The sequence below is a fragment of the Pavona decussata genome, unplaced genomic scaffold (genome assembly GCF_977016875.1).
Source record: "Pavona decussata unplaced genomic scaffold, jaPavDecu1.1 SCAFFOLD_348, whole genome shotgun sequence".
NCBI lineage: Eukaryota > Metazoa > Cnidaria > Anthozoa > Scleractinia > Agariciidae > Pavona > Pavona decussata.
In genome coordinates this window covers 370,944-393,448 of record NW_028145732.1, presented here as the reverse complement: position 1 = coordinate 393,448, position 22,505 = coordinate 370,944, and the positions used below count along the sequence as shown (strand labels likewise).

Genomic DNA, 22,505 nt, shown 5'->3' with positions numbered 1-22,505 from the left:
TTCCCATATGACAGAAGCAGAGTACTTAAAAGTAAATTTGCCTATCTTAGTTCTAACTTGTGGTCGGTGGAAATTAAGCTTGGCAGAATTTCTGGTGTTATAGGAGTGGACAGTTGTTGTAGGTAGGAGGAGGCCCTGTTTAGCTGGTTCATATAAAATTATATTATTACAGTGACCTTGAGTTGTGTCCTTTGGCCTGTAAAAGAAACCTGCCGCATTTACACAATCCATTTGGTTTGGAAATTTAAACCATTAACTTATGGAAGAAGGAGAATTTGTGTGACCAAATCAGCTGAAAGACTACAAAGAGAAGAAATAATTTTTACGTATCACTGGTAGACCACAATTTCTGAAACTTTGCAAATGAAAATATGACATGAACCATTTGACTTTCCAATGCGAAATTTAACACCAAGATGCCAATCAGTAACTCTATTGTGCCTCATCTACAACAACGACTGACCACAAAATTTTTCTGATAAAGCTTCGACAACAAAAACTCTCTGCACTGTCTCTACCTTTACCTTGGGGTGCACAAAAATTATGTGACATTTCCCTGCCTGTAAATTACAGTATCTTCAATACAGTTACCATCTAAGGCGAAAACTGGTACAGCTTACTCCGGTTGACTTAAGTCTTTTTAATTGATCGTCGATAAGCACGTTGATCTTGAGTGGAGAAAGCACAATTACGATGGATTTGTTCTTGGAACAGTTTTCATTACAAAGATGGTCTAGATGGTCACAAAGGGTAGGAACTAATCTTAGTAAAAAAGTGATTTACCGCGCTTGTTGATTGCAATCTCTCCTGTTGCCTTTTCGTTTTGGTTTAAGTCCCAAGTTTTGTTGTCCTCTCGACCGAAGAACGTTCCGAAGAGCACCCTCGAAAGCGAAAACCTCACCAGGAATGATCACAGTTACGAGCAGCACGGCGGACAAAGGATGATGGGCAGGCCCGTATTCCGGGCCTCAAATCGAACTTTACCAGATCTCCCCTCCGCCTGACCGTGGGAGATCTGGGTACGAGATTAGGCACGCATTTGCAGCTAAGACATCTCATTGACACTGATCACGTGTTCGTATAAATTCTGCTGCTGTTGATCTCTCGGCCCTTCTTTGATACCGTAGACCACTCAATTTTGCTGTCTAGGATCTCTCCACCAATTATGGCCTTAGGGGCAATGTTGTCACATGGTTTCAATCTTCTACTTCACGTCGCGCAAGCAGCATGTTGAAGGATGCAAGTACTCACTTTGATGCCTTGTACGTAGTGTGCTTCAAGGTTCCGTATTGGGGCCTCTACTCAGACTACTCTATCTGGTGTACACATCCCCCATTGCGAAGATTATCAAGCACCATGGACTTCAGTTTCACCTATATGCTGATGACTCCCAACTCTATGTTTCTTCCAAGATGGATTCGAAGCAACAGCTCCTGACGGCTCTGTCTAAAGTCGAGCTGTGCGCCAGAGATATTGACACCTGGATGGTTCACAATGGCTTAAAGCATAACCAGGATAAATATGAACTCCTTGTCTTCAGTTCCAAATTTTGCGCTAGACCAGCTCGGAACTGTGTGGTAGCTGTGGATGAACGAATACAATCCTCTTCGTCTGCGAGGAATGTAAGTGTCATATTTGACACGTGTCTTTCTCTAAATGAACACAGTACATAATTATATAATCAGCTCAGTTCCATTTAAGAAATATTAGTAAATTAGAAAGTATCTTAACAATGACTCTACGGAAATACTTTTACTTGCTTTCGTGAGTTTTACTTTTTGGGCTACCTGCTTATCAGTTGCATAGGCTACATTCACGAAACGCTGTTGCCTGGATAATAACTCTGACTAAGAAGTATGATCACATTACGCCTGTTCTTCCAAGTCTCCGCTGGTTGCCTATTAATTCCAGATTTAATTTTCAAGATTTTGCTTTTCGTTTATAAGGGACTTAATAACTTAGCACCAACATACATTACAGACTGATATGCTTTGTTACAGAAACCTTTCTCACTCATTGAGAGCAGCTTCCATAGAACACTAAGCAGTGCGTAAAAGTAACACCAAGACAAACGGTGTTCGGACATTCTTCGTAGCCGGCCCGACATTGTGGAACAATTTACCACTACCATACCAGAAATTAGGGAGTAAGGTAATGTAAAATAGTCTTACATGTAAGATAAGAGGGCATTGAAAACGCACCTATTCAGGCAGGCGTATAGCCCATAGCATGTTTATGCATTTTCCACTTATATACATTTTTCTCCCTTTTCTCCTTTTAATCTTTGTCAGCACAATGGAATGTGATTTTAGCTCTGCCTTTCAACGTCGGTGTTAAATAGTTTTCATAATATTGTATTTCTTTTATAATGTAGTCGTGTTGAAATAGTGTTCTTGTTACCATTGTAATGCGCTAAGGACAAGTAGTGGTTTTAGTGCTATATAAAAAATATATTATTATTATTAATATTATTATTATTATTATCATTATCCTTATCATTATCATTATCATTATCATTATCTTAAAAGAAATGATTTAGAAATACATGAAACAAGAAATATTAGTGATAGGAACCGACGTTTCGGTGCATCTTGCGCCATTATCAAGGTACATAATTAATGATAAAAAGCGGTTTGTAAAGGCTAAGTTGAAGCGAATTTGCATAACATAGCGGCAAGCTAATTACTTAAATACTTTCGCACGAAGAGAATCGGACTGCACATTCAATGTTGGTTTAAGCTTTTGAATATACAACATTTCATTGACAAGGCAGTCAAATTTGTTCATGCATTTCTTGAGCACATTGAAGCGTGCTAAGAAATTGTTCGGAACAGCAGTGTTATGTTCTTTGTAGTAATGCTTGCAGATTGATGACGCCTTTTGACGGTGTCCCTCAACGCGCGTGTGAAGGTGGCCTAATCTCGTTCCCAGATCTCCCACGGTCAGGCGGAGGGGAGATCTGGTAAAGTTCGATTTGAGGCCCGGAATACGGGCCTGCCCATCATCCTTTGTCCACCGTGCTGCTCGTAACTGTGATCATTCCTGGTGAGGTTTTCGCTTTCGAGGGTGCTCTTCGGAACGTTCTTCGGTCGAGAGGACAACAAAACTTGAAACTTAAACCAAAACGAAAAAGGCAACAGGAGAGATTGCAATCAACAAGCGCGGTAAATCACTTTTTTACTAAGATTAGTTCCTACCCTTTGTGACCATCTAGACCATCTTTGTAATGAAAACTGTTCCAAGAACAAATCCATCGTAATTGTGCTTTCTCCACTCAAGATCAACGTGCTTATCGACGATCAATTAAAAAGACTTAAGTCAACCGGAGTAAGCTGTACCAGTTTTCGCCTTAGATGGTAACTGTATTGAAGATACTGTAATTTACAGGCAGGGAAATGTCACATAATTTTTGTGCACCCCAAGGTAAAGGTAGCAACAGACAGTGCAGAGAGTTTTTGTTGTCGAAGCTTTATCAGAAAAATTTTGTGGTCAGTCGTTGTTGTAGATGAGGCACAATAGAGTTACTGATTGGCATCTTGGTGTTAAATTTCGCATTGGAAAGTCAAATGGTTCATGTCATATTTTCATTTGCAAAGTTTCAGAAATTGTGGTCTACCAGTGATACGTAAAAATTATTTCTTCTCTTTGTAGTCTTTCAGCTGATTTGGTCACACAAATTCTCCTTCTTCCATAAGTTAATGGTTTAAATTTCCAAACCAAATGGATTGTGTAAATGCGGCAGGTTTCTTTTACAGGCCAAAAGACACAACTCAAGGTCACTGTAATAATATAATTTTATATGAACCAGCTAAACAGGGCCTCCTCCTACCTACAACAACTGTCCACTCCTATAACACCAGAAATTCTGCCAAGCTTAATTTCCACCGACCACAAGTTAGAACTAAGATAGGCAAATTTACTTTTAAGTACTCTGCTTCTGTCATATGGGAAACTGTCCCCATGGCATTGAAAAAAACAAAAACTTTTAACAGGTTTAAGAAACTTTATAAGGCCCACCTGATCTCTTGTAAATCAAATAATATATGTTCTGTTTAATGATCAAATATAATAGTATGTAACTATCTAACAATAATAATAGAGTTAAAAATAATAATAATAATAATAATAATAATTGTCTGCTTATATTTTGATCTTTGTTGTCGCTGCTGTTGCTGCTGATGATGTGTTGTCCTTTTCCTTTCTTTTTGTTTGTTGTTTGTTTGTTTGTACATTTATGTTGTTTTTTTGCTTTTTTTTTTGTTTTTATTTATTTATTGTTTTGTTCTTCTTTTATTAAGCTTGTCCTGTTTAGATTTCTTGCTCGGTTCAGTATATCTCGAACATACCTTAATTTGCACAAATGTAATTCTCTCTTGTACATCCTAGGCTCTACAAACATTCCTACATTTTCTAATATCTCAATAGCTCAGTGTCATTTCTTTGTTTACTTAAAAGTAGGTGGTGGTCAGCTAGAAAGCCTTTGCTACTTTGACCACCACACACATTTTATAATTTGTACTGTATTTATTTTTATCTTGTAATCATTTGTTGTAATACTTTTCTTTGTATGTTAATGTTGTGTAAATAGTGTGAAATAAATGAACCATGAACCATCCTAGCCCTCACACCATGCTACTGTCTTGGTTATATTCCAGCAAACCAGAAAGACCTGTCCGTGTAAATGGTAGGCGCCCAATTATGTCCAACATTAAAATACCGAGTACACCCTTGCTGTTTTAAAGGGGCTTTTTTTCTCAAAAATGGAAGTTTGAATTTCTTTTGGGAAATGGAGGTACCACATCTGGATTTGGGATCTGAAGAATGTTTGGTTACTTGCAACATGTGAGCAAACGGAGCAAGTCCCTATGAGTTTCCCATTAGAGTTTTATTTGGTAGTGATGAGCTTTCCATTTCAGTGGTTCTTGATTCACCTAATAACAATAATAATAGGAAGGTGTGAAGGTCTTTTGGGCTCATAAAAGTAGCAAATGGCAGATAAATAGAAAACAAATAAAAAAAAATGTTTCCACTATTTGTTTTCCTGTGCATGTCTGTGTGTTCTAATGAACTGTCACCCATTTCTGCAGCAAAACAACAGCTTTCACAGTAAGCTGATCTTCAGTAACCATGAATTCCTAAGTATTCCTTAACCATGGCCTTCCATAGCCAGGAAACAACATTTAATCAAACTGTCAGACACAAACCCACTGCAGAGAAGTGGTGGGGAAAAGACACTTTGAAAACAGTGTCTGTCTTGGATGAAAATTCCTTGTTGATGCCAATTCCTTGAGCAAAAAAAATTTTCTTGTATTGATATTTGCACCCATGTCAGGTCCTAACTTTTCTTAATATTAAGACCAGCAACACAAAATTATGTTCAAGGACTTTTCACACAAGTAAACAAAAACTATCAGAACAGTGAACCTTGAACCTTTAAGCCCCAGTAGTGATCAGTATCAAAATTTCTCCTAATATTTATCAATACACAATCAAGGAGAGGTCATGAGATCACCAGTGGTGAAATTTCTTGATATTTCAACAACCTCCCTATAATGCTACTATGAAAAATGGACATGTAGAGACCAGTAAGGAGAAACTGTATGTTGACACTGAGGTTTAAAGGTTAAAAGCTAATAAATACAGAGCCATATTGTTGGTGATTATCGCAGCTTCTTTTATGCTTCGTCCTTCCACCACCCCATGCGTCAAAAAGGGCTTAGTTACTTGAGAATCCCTTTTTATTCAGCCTTCTCATTATCCATTTTCTGGTAATTATATTGTCTTATTCTAATGGAAAGAATAACAACATCCCAGTGAATGACTACAGTTTTTTCTTAATTAATTGCATCCTTGTTCAGGGGGCACAACTTCAGAGTACAGCAAACGAGGAACACTTTCCTCAGTATTCCCTACAGCGAAGATTGTTGTCATGACAACAACAGCAACAGAAAAACAACCAAACTACAATCATACAAAGTTTGAATATGAAAGATTTATGGAGTACTACAAAGGCCCTCCTATCTTAACACAAAGTAATGTTGCCCAGTTTGATTACATATTTTCGCCCATAGCAGATGAACTTATCACCACCAATGTCAAAAATTAAGCCTGTCAGCCTATTATTTACTCATCATTAGTACTGTGTGGATTTGGGGGTGCCTTTTTGGGTGGAAAGCTTGGGGATCACCAGTTCTACCTTACTCCCCAAATTCCTCAAAATGCACTCTTGGATCAGTCTCATTCTCTACAGACTGACAATGAACATTATTTGCCACAATCTTTGGGAATGGGGTTTGATTCTCATTGTGTTGGAAGGATAATAATTTATTCATTTTGGTCTTCCGCAAACCATGGAAAGTTTTTTCCAAGAAAGTGGAAGAGATGGGAAGCCTGCTACATCAAAACTTTACTTTAACAACAATCATATTGGTGCAAATATTGAAGAAATGCAACCCATCATGACAGATTAGTGTAAATACCCCAGAAATCTGTGTAGGGGAAAATTTTTGCTTATAACCACTTTGGCTTTCAGCTGTTGTGATATCTGTTGTCCGAAATGACTGTCATTGCTCTTAATTATGTGTTGAGCTGTGTCCAGCTGTTTTAGCCCTTGAAGATATTCACATCAGTGATAGGAACTTTAGGAACTTGCTTCTCCCTAGAAATCAGGTGGAAGAAATTAAGGTAGAGTTAACAAGAAATAAAGGAGAAACTGAGGCCAGTGATAACTATTTGTATCAGAGAATGTGCTAAGAATTAACAATGGAAGTAGTAAATGAAATGTGTTTAGTACTTCAAGGACTCCATACTAATGATAAAATAATGGAGAAATTCCCCTATCTTGAAGAAAAGAACCATGGCAAAAAGATTCTAAAAACTATAAGTGATAAAAAAATCCAAAGAGGCATGTCCTCCTTTTAAAACTACTTCTTTTCTAAAGCGTATCACAAGCATAGACCTGCAAAACATTAGGTGGTGCAGACATGTAAACCAATGTCCCCATTTTTATTTTAGAGGAAGGCTAGTTTTATATTTTGGATCCAATTTTTTTTTAACTCAGTAGGTGGGAGAGAGGGGATAAAATTAAACTAACTACACTTACATAAAGAGCCCTAATCGGTTCAGACAAGGTGTTCTCTGTTGTAGTACGGGTTTCATTACTATTATTTTGGCGGTCATAAGTCGGACATTTTTCATTTCTCTTAGCTGAGGGGTGGGAGGGATATTGATCTCACCAGCAGATGAATAATAATATTGTGTGGACACTCTATCAATTTCTCCAAAGTCCTATGAGAGATGTTGTATGGATCTTGAAGGAATAAGCACACTGGTCTGAAAGGACTAATATTATATTATGAAGTCTCTTACTCAAAGTCCAGTTCAATTTATAGAAGGAAAATAGTCTTTTAGCAGAAGACAAAAACTGAAAATATGCTAGCAAATGCGGTGCGCGTGTTCAGGAACTCAAGGTAAAGTATTTTGGGGAAATTAATTTGCGTTTACTAAATAAATAATCATTTAAAAAAAAAATCATTTTTTGTCAAGAAATACCAAAAAAAAATATATGACCTACCTCCATTTTATCCCCAAAAGTAAGCAAGCTTATATCCATCGTGTTGGAAACTTGTGTAATTTGGCAAGGCCGTTTGAACGTTTATACTGCAAACTCTTTTCGGCTAAAGTCGCTGTTGTCTTCCGAAAAAACAATTTCTCACTGTTCTCTCCCCACACAAAGGGCATGTATGTATTAAAACGTCGCATGACAATCTTAATCGGAGCGAAAACTTTTCCGTGTTTTTGTTTCTTCCCCGAACTGAGCTCGAACTGAGCGAAAACCAAACACAGAAGGAAAGAGCCAATCACAGAGCAGATTAGAATGAGGCACTCTTAATTCAGGTAACCAATCAGAAATGGCGTTATATCGAACTTTACCAGATCTCACATTTCGACATTCCCGAACCGACAACTGAGATCGGGGTACGAGATTAAAGGTGGCCCTTTGTATACCCAACATAACCTGCATCACACAGGTCACACTTGAATAAATAAACAACACATTGCTGGGTTACAATGTTGGGCTTGGGCTCACGCAGGCTTAGATCTTGATTAAGCTTACGGCTAGTAAACACGGGTTGAATGGCCTTTCCCACCTTGCTGCTAAGATCTCTAAGTTGCCGTTTGACAGACACTGCAGCATCCTGATCTTTATAGGGGATAGCTATCCGGATGACGTCATCGGTATGCTGTTTAGACTGGTCCGCTGCGACTCTCGAGGTGATAAACTTGTTAATGACAGAATCAATAAGGTGATTTGGATACCTCAGCTTTCGGAAAACTCCTCTCAAGCGTTCACACTCCTCTGAGAAATGTGTCCAAGATGATGATAGCCGGTGCGCGCGATCAAGCATGGTGACGAGCAAACCCTGTTTGTAGCGGCTGTCCACATGGCTATGATAGTGCAGGAGAAGACCTGTGTTTGTCGGCTTAAACCCTGTTTGTAGCGGCTGTCCACATGGCTATGATAGTGCAGGAGAAGACCTGTGTTTGTCGGCTTAAACCCTGTTTGTAGCGGCTGTCCACATGGCTATGATAGTGCAGGAGAAGACCTGTGTTTGTCGGCTTAACGTAAACCTTTGTTTCAACACATGGTGCGCGATTTAGAAGCTGTAAACCAAGGAACGGGAGCATCCCATTTTCCTCTACCTCCATAGTGAAACCATGCTTGATCGCGCGCACCGGCTATCATCATCTTGGACACATTTCTCAGAGGAGTGTGAACGCTTGAGAGGAGTTTTCCGAAAGCTGATGTATCCAAATCACCTTATTGATTCTGTCATTAACAAGTTTATCACCTCGAGAGTCGCAGCGGACCAGTCTAAACAGCATACCGATGACGTCATCCGGATAGCTATCCCCTATAAAGATCAGGATGCTGCAGTGTCTGTCAAACGGCAACTTAGAGATCTTAGCAGCAAGGTGGGAAAGGCCATTCAACCCGTGTTGAATGTGTTGTTTATTTATTCAAGTGTGACCTGTGTGATGCAGGTTATGTTGGGTATACAAAGGGCCACCTTCACACGCGCGTTGAGGGACACCGTCAAAAGGCGTCATCAATCTGCAAGCATTACTACAAAGAACATAACACTGCTGTTCCGAACAATTTCTTAGCACGCTTCAATGTGCTCAAGAAATGCATGAACAAATTTGACTGCCTTGTCAATGAAATGTTGTATATTCAAAAGCTTAAACCAACATTGAATGTGCAGTCCGATTCTCTTCGTGCGAAAGTATTTAAGTAATTAGCTTGCCGCTATGTTATGCAAATTCGCTTCAACTTAGCCTTTACAAACCGCTTTTTATCATTAATTATGTACCTTGATAATGGCGCAAGATGCACCGAAACGTCGGTTCCTATCACTAATATTTCTTGTTTCATGTATTTCTAAATCATTTCTTTTAAGACTTTTGAAACGTGATAATCAGCTGCATTTGTTCAGGAGGCTCGAACAATGCAGTAGAAAGCAGATAAATTGCGATGGATCGATCGAATTCCTGAAACTTTGTCAGAATTTCGATCTAACACCAACATTCGCTAAAGTTGATAAAGACAAGCGATCGAAATGGAAGTCATCGTCGGAAAACTTCTCCCGGAACGTTATTAAGGAAGAGTTAAAAGAGAAGTTCAAGCAGAGTTCAGCCTTGAAGCGTGAAATCAACTCTATCTATGATGAGATTCGCCAAGATTGTAGTTTTCTGCGCTACAGTTGTATTCTCCGTACAATGACCAGTCTTCGGACAACATATCACCAAGAAGTTATTACCACTCATACGCGCAAGATCTCACGCCTTATCAACCACCAGATGGACTTCGACGAGCATATCCTGAACATCTCATCTTACCAACTTTCGTTCTTCCAGAAACTTGTTCTTTGTCGAGGTTTGAACTTTGCCTTACCGCAATATGTATCTCCAATAGAGGTAAAAGCATCCTTTGAGAAAGCCTATTGGAGCCTTGAGCGCAGTCTCTCCGATGAGAAAATGAAAGAACTGGCTGCTACTACTCTTCGATCTGTGGCTCTCAACTACATTGAACGGAAAGGCCCGCGTCCCCCTAAGGCACTCTTAGTAGCCATCGAAGAGCTAAAGAGACGCGATGACATCGTGATAACCAAACCAGACAAAGGGTCAGGTGTAGTTGTGATGGATAAGCATGAATACCTGCGTTTGTTATCGGATGCCTCTGTGAATGACACAAGCAGATTCTGTGCCGTCCCCATAGAGAGACCAAAAAGTAAAGGAAGACCACCCAAGTACTATCATCCCCTCTTAGAGAAAGAAAAACTGGTAGAGTCAACAGTGCGCAGAATTTTACCATCGGCGATTGCTGACTCCGTACGACCTACTGGATCAAGATTGGCTCATTTGTACGGGCTGCCCAAGACCCACAAGAAGAAATTAGCAATGCGTCCTATATTATCTGCTACGGGCACCTACAACTATGCCCTTGCTAAATGGCTGGATGCTAAGCTTAAGCCTCTGTCTGTAAACGAAAATACCATCACTGATATCTTTGCCTTCACAAATGAAATTTGTGGAGTTAAGATAAACCCGGGAGAAATCTTGGTCTCTTATGACGTCTCATCGCTCTTCACAAATGTACCCCTGGACGAAACAATTGACATCCTGGCACACAAAGCTTTCGAGAACAACTGGTTCAATGACACCTATGGCCTAAACTTGACCAGAACTGATCTTATTGATCTTCTACATGTTGCTACAAAGGGGCAGCTGTTTCAGTTCGATGGGGCCCTTTACGAACAGACCGATGGAGTAGCCATGGGGTCTCCCCTTGGACCCCTTTTGGCTAATGTATTCATGTGCTCCATTGAAGGGTCCCTGAAAAGTCAAGGAAAACTCCCAGATTTTTACCGCCGCTACGAAGATGACACTCTGGTCAAGATGCCAGATCTGGCAGCAGCCACAGCATTTCTGGATACCTTGAATCACGCCCATAGCGCCGTAAGTTTCACTATGGAGGTAGAGGAAAATGGGATGCTCCCGTTCCTTGGTTTACAGCTTCTAAATCGCGCACCATGTGTTGAAACAAAGGTTTACGTTAAGCCGACAAACACAGGTCTTCTCCTGCACTATCATAGCCATGTGGACAGCCGCTACAAACAGGGTTTGCTCGTCACCATGCTTGATCGCGCGCACCGGCTATCATCATCTTGGACACATTTCTCAGAGGAGTGTGAACGCTTGAGAGGAGTTTTCCGAAAGCTGAGGTATCCAAATCACCTTATTGATTCTGTCATTAACAAGTTTATCACCTCGAGAGTCGCAGCGGACCAGTCTAAACAGCATACCGATGACGTCATCCGGATAGCTATCCCCTATAAAGATCAGGATGCTGCAGTGTCTGTCAAACGGCAACTTAGAGATCTTAGCAGCAAGGTGGGAAAGGCCATTCAACCCGTGTTTACTAGCCGTAAGCTTAATCAAGATCTAAGCCTGCGTGAGCCCAAGCCCAACATTGTAACCCAGCAATGTGTTGTTTATTTATTCAAGTGTAACCTGTGTGATGCAGGTTATGTTGGGTATACAAAGGGCCACCTTCACACGCGCGTTGAGGGACACCGTCAAAAGGCGTCATCAATCTGCAAGCATTACTACAAAGAACATAACACTGCTGTTCCGAACAATTTCTTAGCACGCTTCAATGTGCTCAAGAAATGCATGAACAAATTTGACTGCCTTGTCAATGAAATGTTGTATATTCAAGAGCTTAAACCAACATTGAATGTGCAGTCCGATTCTCTTCGTGCGAAAGTATTTAAGTAATTAGCTTGCCGCTATGTTATGCAAATTCGCTTCAACTTAGCCTTTACAAACCGCTTTTTATCATTAATTATGTACCTTGATAATGGCGCAAGATGCACCGAAACGTCGGTTCCTATCACTAATATTTCTTGTTTCATTATCATTATCATTATCATTATCATTATCATTATCATTATCATTATCATTATCATTATCATTATCATTATTACTGTAACTTTATGGCATTTGTTTTTTCTTCAAAAAAAATTGTGCTTGAAAATAGTAAACAATAAGCAAGGAACCGCACAACGAAAATGCTGCAAGTATACGCAGGATCTGTAAAAGATTGTAAATAGGTTTTAATAGCTCTTTTTTCTACTTTTAACTTGTAAATTTTTTTTAACAAAAATCATTATCATTATTATTATTATTGTGTTATTACGCTGGGCTATTTAACAGACACTGATTCTTAGTTTCTCTTGCAGTACTACGATAATAAATAAGGGAAACTTGCATACGCGTAGCGACAACCGCTGAGTACCGCAGCGCTTCAAAAATGTCCATATTTATAAGACATTGACAAAGCCGTTATTTGGACGTACAAAGGGATGCCAACTTGAAAACACTGGAACGATTTCGCTCACGTGCTAGTCAACCAAAATCGTTCACGCGGATCTACTGAATCACTAATTAGTAAGGCCACAGCAGTGTTTCTTTGCTACATTAGCGAAAAACTGCTGTTCATACTCTAGGTATGAAAATCAGAGAGCAAATAACTTTAGACATAATTCCGAAATATCATTTCATTCACCTGTTCAATTCATGAGTTTGCTTGATCGACAGAGCGCATTTATTAACTCAGTCAACATTCAGCAGGTGCTTTCAATATATAATGAAGCCCACTCCATTGAATAAATATTATCTTTCACTACTTATCAGATTAAAATTACTCGAAAACTTGGTCTTGACGTGTAAACGAATCGTTTCATGTTTGGGATGGACAATCCATAATTATTAGCGGCTAGACTACTCTGCAGGGCTTCTGCAAGATCCTTTACAAAACCGTTGTTTCCATTGTTTTTTTCGAGTTAAAATGTTACCTATTTTCGTAGGTAAACCACATGGGAAAATTACCTTGTATCCATGGAGTTATAATAAACACGTAACAACAAAACTCTTTAACAAAAAATATTTACGGAGGAAGTTCCCGCGTCACGTTCAGTGACTGTGGTTTTCAGGGAGTCTCTCGGGCAACTGAAACAAACAAAATTAAAAATAAAATCATCACTAACTAGGTTAAAATAAATATAAAAGTTGAATGTTCAGAAAGGGCAGAAACTTTTAATTTCAGTCAATAAGATTACCTTAATTGCTTTGACGCAAGTGAAAACAACATATGAAGATGCATATATTTGATATGACAATACGCAGCAAGGATGTAACTTTGCTACCAGTATCTTATGCGGTATTTAATTCCTCCAGCATTTTGGCGACACCTCCCTTGTCATTCTTTGATGCTCCGTACATTCTCAGCGCTAAGTGGTACAAGTGATACCTCGCTTTATATTTTGACGTTTGTTGCTGTCTTACATCTCGAAAGCATGAAAGTTGAGTAGCGAATTCTACGGTAAGTACGTTTCCATTTCTGTATCATTAAAACTCGAAACCGCTTTTCGTTTAAGTTAACTTAGTTCCATCGCGATAGTTGTTTTAGTTAAAGATGTCTCGTTAAAGATCTAAGTCACTGAAGATAGAGTCGTTAGTATTTGGACTTATTTTCATATGTATTTCTACCATCTCTTTCTTTTTTTCTCTCTTTTTTCTCACCACGAAGCCCGTGTTGTTTGGAGAACCCAAAGTATACATTTGGAATGTAAAATAGTTTCAACTTTCTGAGATATTCAGCTGACACTGAACTGATTATTTCATCTAGTCAGGGATAATTTAGGATAACGGAATCTTTCCTATATTCTACCTTTAATCTTTTTCATATCGAAGTCAACAATTTTTATTACAACGCTACCGACTCTAACGTTTTCCATTGCATAATTCTTTATTGGTGGCCAATGAATGTCTGTGTTTAAATTCTCTCAAAGTGGTCACTAAAAAAATAAAAAAACTTTTATGGAACTGATGCATTCACTGGCCATGGTACGAGGCACAACATAGTAAGTCCACAAGATAGTAGGTGTCATTTCAGGGATAGTTTATGCCAAACAGCAGGAAGTTTCAATTCACCTTAATTGAACTGAAATTAGGAACACCACATATAATTTGGCTCGACGCCACTAAACGACGTCCAAAATGAGGTCACCCTTGCTGGATAAATATCTGGCTGTGAATAAACTTCAGGGCAACGTTTGAAATAGGCGGCATTTGTATAATTTTACAAGGTTTTCAACTCCTGAAAGAAAGGAAAGCGGTAATGGGGGGAAGTTGTTTTTATCGCCACTAGTGCCACTAGTGTACTACCGTCTTCCATGGTCTGCAGTAACATATTTTCTTCCGAAAACAAAAATATCATTTTGGAAAACGCATACTTCGTAGGCAATCAAAGAAAGTATTTAAGAAGAGCACTTAAAATGTTGTCTCCTGTGTTCCCTGATCATTCTGTGGTCATTTAAAGAGAAGTCTGTGTAAGCTAATACAGATTGATCTGTTCGGATGCCTCAGCTGAAAATTGAAGTTGCAGAAAGCTTCAGCGAAGCTTTTTTTAATCCTCGAATTTATGGTCTGCTGGTCGGCATAACCATGCTAGCTGACCTTATTTCGGATCTTTAACGGAATATTTGCCTCTCCCGGCGAAAAAAAAGGAAATAGTTTGGGCTGCCATTTTGTCGAAGGAAACTTCTGAAAAGACATCTACTGATATGAACCATTGAATACCCCTGATACTTATTCTCGTTATTCTTCGTCGGTTATCAGTGCACATTAAAGGTGTCAGTCTTCTTTTTCACTCCATTTAAGTCACGACTGTCATTGCCATTTCCAATACCTGTCAGTTTAGGCAAAAGAGAAACGTTTAAAAAATTGTCAAAAAAGCGCTTTCCCAAACCAACTTGAAATTTTGAAATGCAACTTCAGTTTAAAAAAATCGTTAGTTGAAGCAAGAAGACACTTCGAAATAATAAACGATTTCAATTGTTTTCAGAATATTAGCAGAGCATCTCGTGGCGTCCCAGACAGATCCACATCCTCATCAAAGATGAATCCACATTTCTGGTTGTCGGTTGCGTGTCTGATTTCCCGGATCGGTCTCATTGAAGCCGCTGGTCAATGTCTCGCAAGAGATAACTCCATTAATGGAATGTTCCTCAACGGCCACACGTTTAAAACAGTTCAGGCTGGAAATCCCGCAATATGCATGATGAGATGCGAGGAAGAGGTCAGATGTCAGAGTTATAACTTTGTCATTGGTCGAAATATTTGTGAGCTGAACGACAGAACAAAAGAAGCCAGGTCTGAAGACTTCAAGCCAGATGACCAACGACTCTACATGAAGCGTAAATTCAATCGAGGTAGTATACAAAATCCCTTAAAGGGGAACTCCGGGGTAAAAATGAAGTTATTTTGGATGTTTGGCCTTGGAACCATGTTTCAATTTTTGATAATTTTATTTACGAACAGTTTCTTGCAGCTCATATAATTAACCTGAAAGACGACCAAAAATTGCAAATAGAGCGCCGCCATCTTGAAAATAGATTGCATGCTCAGAGGGTGGTCAGCGTACCATTTTGTGACGTCAGATCGTCAAACGTAATTCGATATTTGCGCGTCTTCCACTTGTGTTCAGTATTTTCCATCGCCAAGATTTACAGTTTATCCTTCCAAAATCGCTGCTGTAATGTCTGTTTCTGGGTCGGACTCTGATAATCTCGACGAGGAACAAGCTTTTCCATAAAGCCTTACCAATATGAACCGGGAGTGAACTCGGAAGATGCGAACAACAACCCTGAAGGTGGTTCAGGCGATGAGTCGATGGGAAGCGACAAAGAAGCAAACCCTCGACTGCAAAATTCATACTGGTATGTAGTGTGTAGGCTCTTGGTTTATTGTAATATCTCCACAGGCATTGACTTGCCGATTCAGGACAGAAATAAAGTTGTATTAACACAACTGTGGCATTCAATCATCTTTGTTTACGCATTTTCTTTTCTGAGCGTCATTGATCCAAATTCAGTTCGACTTCACAAAATAGCAAACACGCGGAATAAATTTGTTTGCAATCTGGTTATAGGGAAATTCGTTCGTGAGGCTGTACAAGCTTCTCTAGCCGCTTGGATGTTCTATCGATTTCACTGCTTTACAGGCCGGTGTAGTTCTGTTTATTTTAAAACTTCCACCAGCACAAAGGAAAATATAAATTTATAAGTCTCTAGCATACGATCCGGATTTTCTTACTCAGTCAGGGCATCAATTCGGACTTTGCTACTGTGGAATACTTTAAAAATAGAAGAAGACTTGTTTTGCAATAGTTGCTATGTTTCGTTGTTATTTCAATTCAATGTCATTACGTTTCTCTGCAATTCAATATAAATCGCTCGTATGTTGTTTACATAAGTTATGTAGTGAAAATTATATTTCAGAGCTTATGTGGTGTGCATGTGAGAATTACCAGATAATGGAAAGAGTGGAGGCTTGCAAATGCTGCCAATAAATCGAGCAAGTAAAAAGTAAACTGACTCACAGAGGCTGTTACTTGTGGCGAATGCAATGAAGAACCCACATGCATTACCCAGCACCCTGGGTTTCATCCAGTATGTAGTAATAGATGGGTTCTGCAGACAGCGTGGTTTCAGTATAAACAGCAAAATAAAGATCCTTATGAAGGGCCAGAACACAAACTTTTCAGACACATTGCTTACAGGCAGTTGGCCAGATGGTGCTGGGGAATTTTAGGAAAAGAAATTAGGGTTGTCCTGCCATCCTGTGCGGTTATGTGTATTAGGAGGTTCTATCCTCCACCTGGGCCATAGGAAGAGTTTGCATTTGAAGGCTTCCGTTATGCGGATGAATGATCAAACACCGAAACGTTTTGAAAATGAAATATATTAGTACATGTTCAGTTAATCTGATATAAAAAGATTTGGTACTAATTTTCATGTTGCTATTATGACAGATCCTTGAGAAGTTTGGTGTTCAAAACCACCACCTCTAATGCTAAGTGAAATTGAAGTATCGCCATTAAAAATGCAATGTTATTTCGTTACGAACTAGACTAAACTACAATTGTAATCAGTTAAATACTCAATATTTTATTTTAGTTAATATCAGTAATAGCTGCAAGGAATAAGTACACTTAGACTAGAGAATGATTACAACGTCAGTAATGTTTTCTCCTGGCAAACGCGATAAGCGGTTGCAATGAGCGACGGCTGTTTTCGCAGGCTACGATTTGCTTTGAGGTCGTACGATATTTTTGTAAACAAATAAATATTATATCGGACTGATTCCCGCGCGCGATGGAAAAGTCCGCCTGTAAATTGGAATTGTAAATACTATCTAAATTCGGCATGTATATAAAGTGAAATCAAAGTAAATTATAGCAAAAGCTGAAAGAGTAAAGCGCTCACTTCTTGATGGCGTTCACGTTCAAGGCGACGTTACTCGATAATCGTGGCCTCTTCGTTTGCGGGCCATAACAAAACCGGGACGGTATAGCATCGTCCGTCAAGTCTACCTTTGGCTTTCCCCCCATTAACTGTTACCGGAGGTCGGTAACTAAACAGCTCGGCTCGAAATGGTCGCTGCAAACATAGCTGTGTTCGAGGGGAGGCATATTTTCCGCCTTATTCGTTCCAGCCATGCATTCGTACGGTGGTCCAGTGGGATACTGGGGTAAGTGACCTTGTCGCCGGCCTTCTTTGTATTCTCTGAATGATTCTTACAACCAGGTACACAACAGCTCACCATCTTAGTTGAAATCGATTAGCTTGTCAAAGGGCGAAATTCGAAATAGCGAGAGCAAAACGAGTTTTTAGACAGTTCTAGCTGCGTGTTTATAGATTTCCATAAACCCGCGAAAATGCTTTGACGATTCTACGTCATAACTTACTGCTGACCACTGTAACGCGGCCCATTTTCTCCAAGATGGCGGCGTTCCATTCGCATTTTTTGGTCATCTTTCAGGTAAAATATCTGAGCTGTAAGAAACTATTAGTGAATAAAATTATCAAAAATTGAAACATGGTTCCAAGGCCAAACATCCAAAATAACTTCATTTTTACCCCGGAGTTCCCCTTTAAAGGTGTGTTTATTCTTTCTCTCTCTGTCTGAAATGGTAGGTATGGTAACCTATACTTGAAGCTGAGTCTTGAGACTGTCGCCAACTAAATCTAATCTAATTAAAAAGAAATTCTTTATCTTTTATCGTACAGCTCCACTTGGTTCAATTCAAGATCTTCCTGCCGAGTCATGTAGCGAAATCAAAGCGGGTGAAGGAAACAACATGGCTACCAGCGAGTACTGGATATACTCCGATGGAGAGGCTGGTCAGGCAATCCTGGCTCGATGTGATGGTACGATATTGTAAGATTTATCTTACTGAAACCCCTGATCTCACCCCTGCCTTTTACCTCCAATCCAACGAACGATTTTTAGGGAAGGTCCAATGCGAATGGGTATGTCTGAAGTGTACATCTCACCTCAACTACAACATATCGTCATTGCCTTAGCCTCATTAGTTTAACTGTTTATGATCAGTCTTGAAGGAGCTCGAAGCTACCCAACATGCCTAACTAACATTTTCCTCCTTAAGTTATGAAGTAAGGTGAGGCGGATCAGAGGTAAAAGAAAAAGCCTGTTTTAAAAAATAGTTTGGCACCAAGAGACTTGGTTGGCACCTAACACCCACTATTAACAACGTCCAATGGCCACCTTTTTCGTTTTGATCTCTTGATCAATTCTGTTACATGTAGTTTATTCCAGTCGTCATTCATGACTGAGTGAAAAGCCTTCTTTCACCTGCCAATTACCTAAAGAAATTGACGGCTGAAAATTATTGTCCATAAAAATTTTCCAGCTTCCAAGTTTATGTTCAGCTCCCAGGCCTTCGCGGCTGGAGTGTGGGAACGGAAAGTGGATTGAATTTTCGGTAGGACAATTTGAATTACGCAGTAACTGGTTCATTTTGGTCGCGGATTCTTGTCTCACAAACAGAACACTCGGAAACACAATCAGGCTTAATGGAAAACTGCTCCTTCAAATGAAATCAATTGTAGTCGCCCCTACTGAAGGATTTCAACGCGAAAGTGCTGCCCTGACACGAAATTAAGAATATTCCCAAGACTTGTTGCAGTCAGCTTGTTTGGGCAAATCTTAACAGAGCGGGCGGCATAACCATGTATTTAACCTCGTGATAATATGCAGTAGGTAAGACTGTATAACGTTCAACTAGGCATGTTTCACTTACCCCCGGCCCGAACTGAAGTTCCTCGTTCCTGTTAAAAATGTATGAACCGGGCTTTGTTCCCTGCTCTGGAGTCTGGGGAGGTTTTGGAGAAAGGCGGATTCCCTTCCATAACTCCAAGAGTATTTTGAGACATGGAGTGTAAATAATACTAAGATGTTTCTTTCAAGGTCCACACTAACTAAGCGGTGATGTCAACATATTGCGCACAATTGTGTCATCGTGTCCAAACGATGGCCATCGATGATTCACTATTTTTGAGGTTTGGATTTCCCATTAATTCACCAAAATTGACCAAAATGTCGAAATCAAAGAACATTTGCACAAAAGAATAAGACAAATTATTGTTTTACAAATTATCATACTGTTTCATTGTGATGAGCTCACTGAAGTACGCCTTGAGCCCTATCTAGCCCGCTCTGATCTTCCCTATGGTCGTTTCATTCTGTTCCCAATAGCAGAATGAACGGAATAGCCAGAACACGGTTTAAACCGAATACGCAGAATATGCGTTCTATTGGGGGCCCCGCCAATCGGTAAAACAATGTGTCGACGTGAAAGCGACCTCTGGAAGTCGGGTCCAGAATATTCGGAGCGCTGGTTCTCAGGTCACCTTCTTCGCTTTCAGAATATTGGTTCTTTTTGAAAACCTGATTTCACTTATTCTCTCATTACTAAACCAGGAAAGGAATAACAGAATGAGACTCGTAAAAAAATGTGCCTTTAGTTTGGACAATACCCGGCCAATTGCTCGCTCCTGCAATCAGCTTACATCGACGGAGAGCTAGGAAAAGGCGGGCACCAAATCTTCTGTCACCGTGGCTAAATCCTGAGAGAAGCAGAATGCTCCGCATGACTCAGTTTTTTTTCTTAATAATAAATGATCTGTTATTGGAATAACAATGATCTATTGCTAAAACACAATACTCAGGATACATCTTAGGAGGGATTTGTGAATCCGACCTCTGTCACCTTTTTGGTGACGACAAGTGTGTTCCAGTTTTATTGTATGAAATATGATGTGATCATTGAACTAAAAGATCTTCATCTTAAACAAAACTTCCGTTAAGTATTATATTAAGTAGAATTGAAAACCTTGAAGTGAATTTTGATTTCGGCCCTATTGAAAAGGATAAGTAAATTCGAAAAATGTACGTTTAAGCCAAGTGTGTATCCGCTGAATTGACTTGCCGTTCGATAATATATATATAGCTGACCAAGTGTTTTCACCCTTAGACGTCTGGCAAAAAATCAACACAGATCCTGTTTGCTTTGGAGCTCGAGATAATACTTATGGCGCCTTCAACATGACAAAGACTGGGCGTGTCATGACCATGAAGCTCGTTTACAAAACGGGTTCAGTAAAATGTAACGATGACGATGATTCCTATTGGGGCTGCCCGTATAGCGTATATGCCAACCAAGAGTTGATGACAATCATTACAGATGCAGACGCAAAGGCCCTACTACCACCCAGCGGAGACTTGGAAGCGCGAAGAGATGCTAAGGGACACTTAATACAAGGTCACTCTTACAGTCTTGAAGGGATTGAACACAATTCGCCCCAGCTGGTATTTCGTAACCTTTCGAGCCCACTGCCTTTGTCACGAGGCCAGGATTTGCAGATATGGTATGGGCAGGACTTTGTGGACTATACGGAAGAAAACAACAGTGGTTTTACTTGTGCTGATGTGTATGCATGGTACATATAAACCTCCGCTTGATGTTGAGACCAGTTTTTAAACCGAACTGAGATTTTCTCGTTTCAGTCTCCTTGTACACATGGCGTTGTTACATTTGTAGTTTGAGGAGCACTCAAGCGAGTTATTTTTATCATTTTGTTACCTCGTTTCAAGTACCCATGATAAGCTTTCAGTTGACAATTTCTCGGTTGGTGCTATTTGCCTGCAATAATAGTGGAAAGCAAAATCTGATTATAAGCAATCAATGTCTGGGGTTTTAATCAATCAACGAAACTTCAAAAACAGAATTAATGCAGCGCTTGTTTTCATGTTTGTAGCCGATTTGTTCAAAAGTAAAAAGATAAATCACAGTTTAATAACCCTGAAGGGCTTAATAAAGAAATGCAGTAGAACGTAAGTGAGGAGTGAGACGTTTATGCTCATTCTGCAGGCATGACACCAAGCCTGCAATTTTATTTCTGTTGGTTCTCATTACATGACAAATTTCAGCCCCTTCCTCCAGTGGTGGAAAATATTTCGTTGCGATTATATGACGAATTTAAGCCAGGGTGCAATTAACGCAAGAAACGTTGTCATTGGAATAACAATGATTTTGCATTCCCAAGTTCACTTTTCAACCATGGTTAAAATTTGATGCATTTACACAATAATTTCCAACCCGTTTGGCCGGGCTAAAAATTCCAGTTCGAAGATCAAGCCCGGGCTCTAGCGTTCCTTAGAGAATTGCAAATTCTTTTCCAAGAGGATCTGTTAATCATGAGCTGGGTTAAACCTCAGCCCCTTCAACCAGACTAAAATTTCTGCCCGGTGAGAAATTCGGCATGTAATCGCGCCGTTAATGTGGCTTTGCAGCTTTACGTATCTGTTTTTAATACGTTACCTCTTTATAGTTTTGCTCCAAGGGCCGTAGTAAATGAAATTTGGCCAAGTAAGTTATTTTTGCTACTTTTCTCCCAGATATATATCTTCAGACAGACAATACATTTAGAAATACGTCCCCGGTGCAAGTTATTCCGCTTGTTCAGCCAAGACTGTTTGTGAGTTAGCCTGGGGGCAGAGATCAAATAAGCATCTAAGAAGGAGCTCAAAACTAAGACGTATCTAACAATAGCCTTTTTCGTGTGCTTAGTGACCTGGCCTTTGAGTGGAATTGAGGTTGGATAGTTTACAAACTTCTCTGCTTTTCATATGGAAAATCGGTTTAAATCAAAACAAGTAAACTCCTGCCTCGCTCCCACTGAGGAGTCAGGTTACTTAGCACACAACTTTAATATGGAATACTGTAGAATACCGCTTAACTCGAACTTCCCGCTAACTCGAAGAAATTCCGATTTAGCCTCGATTTGATCCAATTTTTTTCTTTCAGCCATTCACTATCAGCTAAGTCGAACTCAGCTAACTCAAAGTCCCCGCTAACTCAAACTAATTTTACTCTCCCCTGGCCTTAATTTACCGCCGATAACTCGAGCTGTCTTATACAACGTCGATAAGTGAACCTCAAAATGTCAGTAATAGCTGATTGACGTGTCAAAATCTTTAATCTCTATCGAATACAGTTGATAACATGATTATAA

General features: G+C 39.6%; 2 protein-coding genes across 3 annotated transcripts; both read left to right on the top strand.

Moving 5' to 3' along the window:
* Window positions 1-9,014: 9,014 nt before the first annotated feature.
* On the top strand, window positions 9,015-11,970 carry LOC146453156 (uncharacterized). The gene has a single exon (XM_085096977.1). The coding sequence runs from the start codon at window positions 9,382-9,384 to the stop codon at window positions 11,839-11,841; it is 2,460 nt and encodes an 819-aa protein (XP_084953103.1). The 5' UTR covers window positions 9,015-9,381; the 3' UTR covers window positions 11,842-11,970.
* A 1,012-nt stretch (window positions 11,971-12,982) lies between these two features.
* On the top strand, window positions 12,983-22,092 carry LOC146453155 (uncharacterized). Of its 2 annotated transcripts, XM_085097006.1 has the most exons (4): window positions 12,983-13,447; window positions 14,972-15,338; window positions 18,198-18,338; window positions 20,465-22,092. In XM_085097006.1, exons 2-4 carry the CDS (start codon window positions 15,026-15,028, stop codon window positions 20,938-20,940), a joined length of 930 nt encoding a protein of 309 aa, XP_084953132.1. In that variant the 5' UTR covers window positions 12,983-13,447; window positions 14,972-15,025; the 3' UTR covers window positions 20,941-22,092. The 2 variants fall into 2 exon arrangements, with proteins under 2 accessions (XP_084953132.1, XP_084953133.1); XM_085097007.1 differs by lacking the exon at window positions 12,983-13,447 and having other exon boundaries at window positions 14,842-15,338.
* Window positions 22,093-22,505: the final 413 nt, after the last annotated feature.